The sequence below is a fragment of the Tupaia chinensis genome, unplaced genomic scaffold (genome assembly GCF_000334495.1).
Source record: "Tupaia chinensis unplaced genomic scaffold, TupChi_1.0 Scaffold138910_1, whole genome shotgun sequence".
In the NCBI taxonomy this organism is placed as follows: Eukaryota; Metazoa; Chordata; class Mammalia; order Scandentia; family Tupaiidae; genus Tupaia; species Tupaia belangeri.
In genome coordinates, this window is record NW_006198801.1 from 1,958,155 (window position 1) to 1,969,909 (window position 11,755).

An 11,755-nucleotide genomic window follows, 5' to 3' on the forward strand; every position below is an offset into this window, starting at 1 on the left:
TATATATCTTGACTGGAAAGACATATCCTATGCAGGAATTGGTCAGGATGAAATCTTGAATTTTCACAAAATTTCAGTATGATTTTACACAACCACTTACTTGATTGGGTATGTCGTGAGAAGCCGGGAAAAGATCAATCCCTTTCTGGGAATAAATGCGTTTCATAACCAAACTGCCTTCGTAAGGTATGTGTATTAGGTAGGGAAGTAGAGTCAGGCTACAGATCACTATTGCAAGCTGCAGCTAATCCAGAAAGCCAAAGAGAAGTGAGACAACCTCCTGAGGACATCCAGAGGAGTGGCCGGAGAGGTCACAGCCCCTGTGGTGTGCCCACCCTCAGCTTGCAGCTCTGGGCAGGAATCACAAGTTAGAATTGCATCGGGAGTTAGTATCTGCATCAGAAATATAGAGCCAAACAGCTGCTTGATTTTAGGTGACTCCATCCAAAAAGCCCATCCCCGTGGACATTTCTATGTGGTACAGATGGTCCAGCCAGCATTCATGATGTTTTCTCAGTTTAGGTCCCACAAAAGGGTGTCTTCATCTGCAAAGCCTCGGAGGTGAAGTCCTGTTCATTAAAGCACGGGCTTGCTTTCAGTTTGGCCCAGCACGTGCTCAGACGGAAACAGCCTGGAGCAGATGGTATCAGGTTTCGGCTTGGATTCAGGCCTAAGCAATTTTTTTCTTTTAAGATCTTTGCATTCAAGAACCCAGAAAAGTCAGCAGCTTTTCCCTGGCAACCGCAAAGCCCAGATGCTGCAAGCCAGGAGGCTATGTTTCAAGTCCAAGTGACAAGCAAGCATTCCTAACCTGCTTTTAACTTGTCAGTCTTAAAGGGCTCAAATTGACCCTCTCAAAAACACGCACGCCTTCAAGACAACAAGAAAACAACCACAGGCTAGGAGGAAAATTTTGCTAAAGACTTATCTGGTAAAGGACTGTTATCCAAAATACAAAAAGAACTCTTAAAATTCAACAATAAGAAAATGAGCAACCCGATTGAAAATTAGACAGACGAACTGAATAGACACCTCACCAAAGATGATACTGTAAGGGCCCAGAGATTGGTCTAACTGATGGAGACGCAGAAAAGACAACGACAATGCAACTGCAAAAGAGGCTTTTATTCTTTTTCCAGCTAGCTGGGGTCCAAGTTTCTGCCTGTCGCAGCGGGCCTTAACAAGGACCCTGAACCTAAGATAAAGGGATCTTTTATAGGTCAGGATTTTTCATAGAATGCAACACATACGGGGGGAGGGGGTTGAGAAGCGAGGGTCCAGCTATCACCACCTGCTCAGGTCTAGATAAGGGCTCTCAGCTCAGGGTCTGGATGACCTTGCCTCGGAGGTGCTGGGCCCTCCCATTTTCCACCTATCTGAGAGTTCCCAGACTCCTGGTTTCCGTCCTTGAGGCCCTAACAAAGTGGGCTCTGTCCTTGAAGACTTGACAGTGTGTAGCAATTAAGCTAACTCGGCCCAGCATTCCCTAACATGGCGGTGATTATGCTAACTTGGCCTAAGAATACATAGAATGGCAAATAAGCATGTGAAAAAAATGCTCCTCATATGTCTTTAGAAAATTGAAATTAAAACAATGAGATGCTACTACATACCTATTAGGATGGTGAAAATCCAAAATGCTGACACCACCACCAAAATACTGGCAAGGAAGTGGAGCAACAGGAGTGCTCCTCCATGGCTGGTGGCAAGGCAACGTGGTGCCGCTACTTTGGAAGAGTTTGGCAGTTTCTTTCTTTCTTTTTTGGGGGGGAGAGATTTTTGCTATAGGGTGTGTGAGCTCACCAGAAAGACAGAGAGAGAAAGAGAGACAAAAAGCAAGAAATCCCCCCCCCACCCCAATATGGTCATGCTGCAATCCCTTCTTCACTCTCCTCTCAGGATCTTGGGCATGCATGCATATGCATCCAGAGTGAGTCTAAGCCACCAGGTCCGGGACTCGAACTGTGGTCGACCACATGGGAGTCCAACGACATAGCCATTAAGCCAACTGCTGGTCCTGGCAGTTTTTTTTTTTTTTTGGAGAGTTTTTATTTATTTATTTTTGCTATAGGGTGCGTGCGCTCGCCAGACAGACAGAGAAAGACAGAGAAACAGAAAGCGAGAAATCACCCCCCAGAGGGGATGGTCACGCTGCAATCTCTTCTCCTCCATTCTCCTCTCGGGATCTTGGGCACGCACGCACACGCGCCCGGCGTGAGTTTTAAGCCACTGGGTCTGGGACGCGAACCGTGGTCGACTACACGGGAGTCCAGCGACATAGCCATTACACTAACTGCTGGTCCCATCCGGCAGTTTTTTATAAAACCAAATGTACTTTTGGGCCAGTAGGCGGCGTGGTGGTGAAGGTGCTGGATCCAACGTTGTCAACCCCGTGGCTTGAGTCCTGGACCCAGTGGCCTAAAAGCATGTACGTAGGTTCCCAAAATCCCGAGAAGAAAATGGGGGTGAAAGAATTGCAGCATGGCTATTCTCCCAGAGGTGATTTCTCACTTTCCCTCTCCCTATTTCTCTGTCTTTTGCTGGCAAGCTCACGTGTCCTATTGCAAAAACCAAAAAGCGAAAAACTCTTTCTATCCAGAGACAGTAATGTCTCTCTTCATGTTGTCATTTGCTTTTTCCAGAGGCTCCAATAGGCCAAATTATAGCAAAAGATATTGTTTATGGAGACTCGTATTTGTTCTATTTTAAATCCCGATCCTCCCATTGGTGGTAGAAAGCAAGGGAGTTGTTATACACACATACACACTCACACACACACACGTTTTGCAACTTTCCCTGATCCAGATGATTTCTCTAGGGTGTAGTACAAGCCTAAACATGCTGTATCGATTTTAAAAATCATACATCCAGATGAAACAGCCATAAAATACACATTTCACATTTCCCTTTTTCCTGTTTGCACATTTACTTGCATTTCTAGCAGAAAACGCAGCACGTACCCAGGGTTACATCACAGCTGCCAGGGATCCCGCTGGGATAGAAGCCGGGCCCACTGCAGCCTCTAGGCTGAGGACGCAGCTGAGCTGTATCTATTTCTTCCTTATTCTTTCCTTCCTCTGGTTCATCTAAAGCTTTGGTCCAGCCCTGGGAACGGATTCTGTCTTTTCTCCTCCTCCTTAGAGGAGAGAACAGTGCAACTCTTAACATTTTTTGACTCACTCAAAACCTACCTTGGGCCAGCTGGTGGCGTGGAGGTTAAGGTGGCCAGATCCCACATGGCCAATTATGCAGTATGAGTCCTGGACCTGGCAGCTTAAAAGATACACCCTGGGGACCAGTAGATGGCATAATGGCTATGTTGCTGGACTCACATGTAGTCGACTGCAGTTTGAGTCCTGGACCCGGTGACTTAAACTCACGCCAGGCGTGTGTGCGTATGTGCCCAAGATCCTGAGAGGAGAATGGAGGAGAAGGGATTGTGGCGTGGCCATCCCTCCTGGGGGGTGATTTCTCATTTTTAGTCTCTCTGTCTTTCTGGTGAGTGCACACGCCCTATAGCAAAACCTCTAAAATAAAAACAAAAACAAAACCCTATAAACCAAAAACACGCCCTGCACGTGTGCCTATGTGCCCCAAATTCCGAGAGAATGGACTGCAGCATGGCCGTCCCCCAGGCGATTTCGCACTTTCCCTCCCCTTTGGCATGCACATAAGTCTCACAGCAAAACTAAGAGAGTATGTCCGTGTGTGTGTGTGAGTGTGTGTGTGTGTGTGTGTGTGTGTGTATATATATTCACTTCATTTTCCTCGTACTCAACGTCTCCCCAGTTGACTCAAAAATATCCTCTAGAGTTGGATTGTCCCACCTGTGTCTGCTCCAGAACCACACGCTACATCTGGTAATGACCCGTGGTCTGCTGTAACTTGTCACAATCCACTTCTTTTTTTTTTTTTTTTTTTTTTTTGAGAGGTTTTTGCTATAGGGCACGTGTGCTCGCCAGACAGACAGAGAGAGACAGAAAGCGAGAAATCACCCCCCGGGGGGATGGCCACGCTGCAATCCCTTCTCCATTCTCCTCTCGGGATCTTGGGCACGCATGCACACGCGCCTGGCGAGGGTTTAAGCCACCGGGGGTTTGACTACATGAGAATCCATCGACATAGCCATTAAGCTAACTGCTGGTCCCACAATTCACTTTTTGTGATACTGGCAGAACTGGCCACCTCTGGGAGTGTCCGGCTGTTCCCTTAGCTGGTATATGGCCCGTTCCTCTCCCCCGTGTTCCCCATACACTGGAAGGTGTGGTTAGAGAGCCAACCCATTCAAGTCAGGCCGTCACCATGGAACAGGGCACCGGCAATGACACACTTCATTTGCTCCCAGTCTGGAAAATCTCACTAACCCACCCACAGCCAGGCTAGGAGTGACCCCTAGATTGTCTGATCTTGCCAACATGTGGTTCATGACAGCCTATGTCATGAGTGTGGTGTCACTTAGACATTGCAGCCATATTCCATTCCCCACCTGCCTAGTCTCTGCTTGTACCACTGATCAATAATCTTTGGTCAAATCAGTAATTTTCTTGGGTCTTTGGAAACATTGTTCCAACTTGTGGGAGGCTGCGCACCTCACACACCAACTCTTCCCTTCCTTCTATAAGGATTAGCTGGGTTTTTCCCTCAAGTTTTCTCTCCACAATTAGGACTACTTGTTAATCTCAAACAAGCAGTAACCCATGGATTAACATTGTATTTCCCTTAAAAAAAATCATGGGGACAGAAGGTTCCCGGTTTGCATCTGCAGACTTCCCTGAGAATACCACATCCTTGTATTCGTCCAGGGTTGGACGAATTAGGGTGGATTATAGCATTGAGACTCTATTAGAGGTGCTGACTCTCTGACTCATGAAAGAAATAAACTAGAAAGAAAGAAAGAAAAAGAGAGAGAGAGAGAGAGAGAAAGAAAAAGAAAGAAAGAGAGATCTGAAGAGCCCAGACATAAGCAAACTGCTGAGACACTGCTCTGCAGGCCGAGACCACATGGAAGAGCTGGCTTCCATTCTTGGTTTGACCTAAAGGCAGGATGAGGTGGCATGTGCCTGTACTCCCAGCATCTGAGGGGGCTGGCGGGAAGATTGTGAGCTCAAAGCTGGCCTGGGCAACACACAGAGACCCTGTCTTATTAAAAAAAAAAAATCTGTGGTAGTTTTGGCAAAATAATACATTTATTATTACATATGATTGGTAGATACATGTTGCTAATATATCCTTTCATTTTTTTTTTAAGTCAAAATAAAAATATTTTAAACACCATACAATTACAGAGATCCTTGAGGACTGAGGGTGGGCTCAGGGGACCAGTCCATTTTTCAGAAATCAGTGTGCGCAGAACCATCCATTAGCAAACACTTTCCCTGCTACTGAGCTGTCTTTGAATTGTAGGCCTGGTCCCAGCTCTGCAGCTAGGAAGCCCCAGGAGGTTAAATTCACCACCCAGGGCAACTGCTACTTTGCTGGCCCCCCGGAGATGATTAGAGGGCTTCCCTGAAGGGACCAGAAAAATTCCTGAAGCAGAAACAGAAGAGGCCAATGAAAGGGACAGACCAATGAAGGGGATGGTATGGAGAGTGCAAGGGCTCATTCAGAGGGCTCTTGGTGGGGAAGGAGGACACCGTCCCCAGGATGAGCACTCCCTAATACCCCCCGAATTCAGCAGCAGCAGTGGGTACGGTTGACAGAAGAATCTTCTGCAAATAGTTTCAGTTTCTGGAACCTGAAGACAGGGTCTGACAAGGCCCTTGACTGAACCCAGGAGGTCCCAGCACGCCAGGAAGGTAGAAGAACTTGGTCAGTAAAGGATACCAGTCACTGATCCCAGCTCCTGAGAGGCACATTGGTTGGCTGACCATATGGTTGCTGGGGCAGGCGGACTCGCACAATCACACTGGAGTTGGTCACACGTGCTCCATAGTGGCCAGCCCAGTACTGCGTGTCCTTGCCCTTGTGTTCAAAAGACACAAAGCGGACTCCTGTCCTGATGTTGGAGAACACATGGGTGACCTGTAGGTAAAGGAAGGGGTCAGCCCTGCAAGGCCACAGCCTTCCCCTCGAGGCTGAGTTGGGACTATCTGGCAGAGGGTATTTTCCAAAGATGGCAGCAATGGCATCTCCCATTCTATATGTTCCTCTAGAATCTTGCCTCTCCCTTGGGCAGAGATGGAGTCTAATTCTTTTCCCTTTGAATCTGGGTGGAGTTGCTTGTTACTAAAAATGCTGAGTGACCTTTGCCAGATGACTTTCAAGGCTAGGTCAGAAAAGGTAATGCAGCTTTTACCCGTTTTCCTAGAACCTCGCCCTAAGCCACCAGGTAGGTAAGCAGTCTGACTGAGGGTGCCATGCTGTGAGAAAGCCCAAGTAGAGAGATCCCATTAAGAATCCTGGGACCAGCAGTTGATCTAATGGCTATGATGCTGGACTCGCATGTAGTCAACCATGGTTCGAGTCCCGGACCTGGTGGCTTAAACTCACCTGGGCGTGTGTGTGTGTGTGTGTGTGTGTGTGTGTACGCCCAAGATCCCAAGAGGGGATAATCTCTCGCTTTTTGTCTCTCTGTCTCTTTCTGTCTTTCGGGCGAGTGCATGTACCCTATAGCAATAACCTCTCAAAAGAAAAAAAAAAAAAAAGAATCTCTGAGATGGTCGTTGGGGACAGCCCATGGCTTGGTAGTTAAGGAGGCCAGATCCCATATCTATGAGAATACCCTCTCAAAAAAAAAAAAAAAAAAAAGAATCTCTGAGATGGTCGTTGGGGACAGCCCATGGCTTGGTAGTTAAGGAGGCCAGATCCCATATGGCTGACCATATGGTTCTGGACATGGTGGCATGAGAAACATGCTGGTCTCGTGTGTGTGTGTGTGTGTGTATGCACGCCCAAGATCCCAAGAGGGGATAATCTCTCGCTTTTTGTCTCTCTGTCTCTTTCTGTCTTTCTGGCGAGTGCATGTACCCTATAGCAATAACCTCTCAAAAGAAAAAAAAAAAAAAAAAATTATAAAATACAGTGGGGAGAATATAACTAACAACCTACTTAAAATCCTGTGTGTGTGTCCAAAATCCCAAAAGGAGGGAGAGATGGGGAGAAAGAAAGTACTGTGGTGTGACCATCCCTCATGGGTACTTGCTTTCTTTCTCTTCTGTCCCTGAGTACATGTGCCCTTTGGCAACATTTTTTAAAAATAGGGAACCAACAGGTGGCATGGAGGTTAAGGCTCTGGACTCCCGCATGGCTGACCACGGTTTGAGTCCCATACCTGGCAGCTTGCTTTCTCACTTTCCTTCTCTATCAGTCTGCTCAAATAATAATAATAATCATGATTAAAAAAAAAATTCACGTTGGCAATGTTGTCTCTGTTTCTCTTTTGCTCACTGAAGAAATAAAGTTAAGAGGAGGGGAGGGGCTGGCAGGTGATGTGGTGGTTGAGGCACTGGACTCTCACATGGCCAACCACGGTTTGGCTCCCAAACCTAGTGGTTTGCTTTCTCACTCTCCCTTTCTCTCTCTCTCTCTCTGGTCAAAATCAAAGAATAATGATAATAAATAAAAATAAAGAAATCTTAAAAACAAATATGGTGGTGGTGGGGAAGCAGCCAGTAGTGCAATGGTTAAGCACTGTGTAGAGGAAGCCAGATCCCATGCAGCTGACCAGGGTTCAAGTCCATGCCCCAGTGGCTTGGAAAACACACTGCGCACACCAGGTGCATGCTCGCATGCCCAGGATCCCAAAAGGATGAAGAACTTGGAGGAAAAAAGTTCTAGTGTGACCAAACTCAGGTGTGAGGTGCTTTTTCTCTTCTCTCTCTCTCCTGCATATAAACCTCTGGCATTAAAAAAAAAAACAAAAAACTTTAAAAAACAACACTCTTACAGTATGTTTACTTTATTCACTGAGGTTTATGCCTAAAGTCAGACATGCGTTCTTATATGTGTATATATCAGCTGTGCTTGATACTGAAAGTCTATAAATTAATTAAGATCTTTAGTGAACCAATAAAATGTGAAAAAAAAAAAAAGGCATGGAAAATAACTGAGACCGTGTGGGAGAAGGGGGAGTTGGCAGAGGGTGAGAGGTAGGTAATCAAGGTGGGGGGAGAAGCAAAATATGTAAGAAACAAGAAATAGAAAATGATTTGTTGATGAGAACCAGCAGTTAGCGTAATGGCTATGTCGCTGGACTCCCATGTAGTCGACCGCAGTTCGAGTCCCGGACCCGGTGGCTTAAAACTCACACCCGGCGCATGTGTGTGCGTGCCCAAGATCCCAAGAAGAGAATGGAGGAGAAGGGATTGCGGCGTGGCCATCCCCCCTGGGGGGTGATTTCTCGCTTTCTGTCTCTATGTCTCTCTCTGTCTGTCTGGCGAGCGCACGCGCCCTATAGCAAAAAAAAAAAAAAAAATCTCTCCAAAAAAAAAAAAAAAAGATTTGTTGACGATAACACGTATGGTTAATATCCTTGGTTGAGCCAATATACAATGTATACTGGATGGAAAATCTCGTTTTGTGTGCTGTATAGATGTACAGTGAATGACTGTAAATTAATTAATTAATAAAAAAAAGATCAAATAAAACAATACCTGAGACTAGACGAAACACATACAGAGATGCTTGGCCAGCCACCAGCTGCTGCGTCTCCCCAGCCCCACCCTGCCCTTCAGCTCCAGCCATGTCCGAATGCCATTGTCTGAGCAGGAGAGGCTGGGGCCAGACCCATCCACCTGAGTTCTCCAGTTATGGACTCACAAGGACCAGGAGCAGTAGTCTAACAATCACTGTTGATTTGAAGCTGCTTAACTATGGGGTGATATCCTTTGCAGCAATCGCTAACCATCACAGACCCCCACCATCCTTCCCAACCCTATCAACTCACCTGGAGGTTGATATTGTTGTTCCACTGCTGGATGGGGTCAGGTGTTTCAAAGAATTCATCTAGGACAGTCTGGCGGGCATCTAGAAGTTGGACACGGATCTGGTACTCGCAGCCACAGTCATGGCGGGCTCCCCACCTGCAGGAGTGAGACCTTGAAGGCTGGACTTGCCATAGTATCTCTTTGGCTATCTGCCTGCCCTATCCAAATGCCCTCCTCCTGTATGCAAATCCTGTTTCTCTAAAGGACTTCTGGGAGGTGATCTCTGGATTCTTGGGATGTCATGTCTGACAGGGGTGTCTTTGTCTGATGGGGACCTTGGGTCATCCTGGATGGTCTATCGTGATTTAGGGCAGGGATCGGCCATCTTGGTATAGATGGGCTTGAGGTGGGTACTGGACATTCTAGAGACCAACAAGGATACAGGATGGGGCTTGGGGTTCAGCAATACAAGCAGGCGGGGTCTTCAAAAAGTTCATAGAAAAATGCGTATTATGAAAAACTATACCTGGATTTCAAAAAGGTTTTACACCAGGGCCAGCAGGTGGTTAAGGAGCTGGACTCTGCACGTCCAACCATGGTTCAAATCCCAGACTTGGTGGTTTGCTTTCTTGTTTCCTCTCTCTCTCTCTCTCTCTCTCTGTGTCTTTCTGGTCAAATTAAAAAGATAATAATAATACATAAAATTTAAAAATATCAAAAAATTTTTTACACCAAATGATCTTATACTTTCATTCATTTTCCATGAACTGTTTGAAGCATCCCCACATGAGTTGGCTGGAGCCTGAGATGAACCACATGGCAGTGAATCAATCACTCAGGCATAGTTGATGATGCTCCAGGAAACAACTCTGGAACACATGGAGCCCTCCCACGCGGGTCACTCTTGCAGTCACAATATGGATTATTGTCCAGCTGGTGACAATCCATCACCTTATCACACAGCAATGCCAGGTGAGTGACATGTCCTGACTCTGTGGGGAGAGGATGAGGGAAGCTCTGCATTGGTCATTCCCCCTGGATGCTGCCCTATGTGCTTCTTCTCTTGGCTGATTTTACTCCATGTCTCTTCCTTGTATAAAGGTAATTGTGTAATAGCTTTCTGTGAGTTGTTCCAAAATGGCTGGCAGAGTCCCCCTGATTTGCAGCTGGTATCAGAAGTGGGGAGCCCTAGAACTGTGCCTCTTAGCTTTTAGTTCGTTTAATACTTTTGGCAAACATTGATTCCTAGCTCTCACTTTCGGACACTTGGATTTCATTGGTATGGAGTGTGGCCTGGGCATTTGTTTTAAAAGCGCCCTGGGGGAAGGGGCAGTGCCAGCAGGTGGTGCGGGGGTTAAGGTGCTGGATTTTCACATGGCCAACCACGGTTCCAGTCCTGGACCTGGTGGTTTGAAAAATCATGCTGGGAGTGTATGCATGCATGCCCCAAATCTCAAGAGCAGAAGTGGTTGCGATGTGACCATCTCCCACGGGGGTTGGGAAGTGCTTTCTCACTTTCTCTTTCTCTCTCTGGTGAGCTCACATGCCTTCTGGCAAATTTTAAAATAAATATACAATTGAAAAGAGTGAATTTGTGAAGGTCCAAAATTTCAAATGGTCACTTTGCCTGGCTCTGCAGTAGCTTAAATCTGGGAACCACACATCACAGTAAAAGGCTTTTCTTCCCTATGAAATTGGAGAAAAGGGACCAGCCAGGGGTGTGGTGGCTAAGGTGGCTGGATTCTACATGGTTGAGTGTGCAGCTCCAGTCCTGGACCCAGCGGCTTGAAAAACACAACAGAGTATGTGTGTGTGCATGTGTATGCATGTGTGTCTGCGAAATCCCAAGAGGAGGGTGGAGAAGAAATTACCACGTGATCATCCCTCTGAGGGGTGCTTTCTCCCCCTCCCACTCTCTCTCCCTGGTGAGAACACAGCGGAGTGCTCTCTCACTTTCTCACCTATAAGCTAGTTAAAATAAATACATTAAAAAAAAATAACTGGAGGGGACCAGCAGTTAGCGTAATGGCTATGTCACTGGACTCCCATGTAGTCGACCGCGGTTCGCGTCCCGGACCCGGTGACTTAAAACTCACGCTGGGTGCGTGTGCGTGTGTACCAAGATCCCGAGAGGAGAATGGAGGAGAAGGGGCTTCGGTGTGACCATCCCCCTTGGGGGGTGATTTCTGTCTCTCTGTCTCTGTCTCTCTGGCTCCCCATGGCAAAAAACCCTCAAAAAAAAAAAAAAAAAAAACCAGTCTGCTGTCCTCCAACCCAGGGGATGAGGATAGGTGCTAAGGGTGTACTCCACTATCTACTAGAGCCACAGCGACGGCTAAATTACTTCAGTTGCCCTGGCTTCACTTCTTTACCTGTCAGGGGTTGTTAGGTCACCCATGCAAAGGTCATGCTTTATTTAGTTGGCGAGGTCATTACCCAGTTAGTGCTTAAGCAAAGTCCTGTTTGTATCCTAGTACTCACCAGTCGGAGACATAAATCTCAATCCCGTCACTATCCAGTAGTTCCGGCCACAGACCCTCCTCCTGCAGATCCAAGACCTGCTTCTTGCTACACCAGCTAGGAAGGCGGGAGACGGGTTAATGAGAACAGGCAGGCTTTGCTCAACAACTGCCAGGCCGCCGGGACCTGGGGAAACCCGGACATTCACCTGAAGGAAGTCACAAAGCAGGTCTGCGAAGGGGCCCCGGGCACGGGCGTCTTATTTTCCTCCACCACCCAGCGGTGCCCACCGTGCTGCACCACCCATTGCTGGAGGCCTTCTGTTAAACAGGAAGAGGCTTGCGCTGAAGTTCAAGTCCCGGGTCTGGGGCTCCGAGTGCGGCCGGGCTCCTCCCACACGCCCCGAGCGAGGCCCCGCCCACCCACTCCCG

General features: G+C 47.3%; 1 protein-coding gene and 1 long non-coding RNA gene across 2 annotated transcripts in view; one reads left to right on the top strand and one right to left on the bottom strand.

Annotated features, from left to right (window-relative positions):
* LOC106736353 (uncharacterized) overlaps window positions 1–10,242 on the top strand; it is a 48,748-nt gene extending 38,506 nt beyond the window's left edge. Inside the window, exon 3 of the long non-coding RNA XR_001371385.2 lies at window positions 9,642–10,242. This is a non-coding gene — a long non-coding RNA (uncharacterized LOC106736353). The remainder of the gene's footprint in view (window positions 1–9,641) is intronic.
* FBXO27 (F-box protein 27) overlaps window positions 5,165–11,755 on the bottom strand; it is a gene marked incomplete in the record, with an annotated part of 24,119 nt that continues 17,528 nt past the window's right edge. The window contains 4 exon segments of the mRNA XM_014592942.2: window positions 5,165–6,021; window positions 8,885–9,020; window positions 11,346–11,441; window positions 11,533–11,644. Of these exon segments, the coding sequence (XP_014448428.1) occupies window positions 5,827–6,021; window positions 8,885–9,020; window positions 11,346–11,441; window positions 11,533–11,644 (539 nt within the window).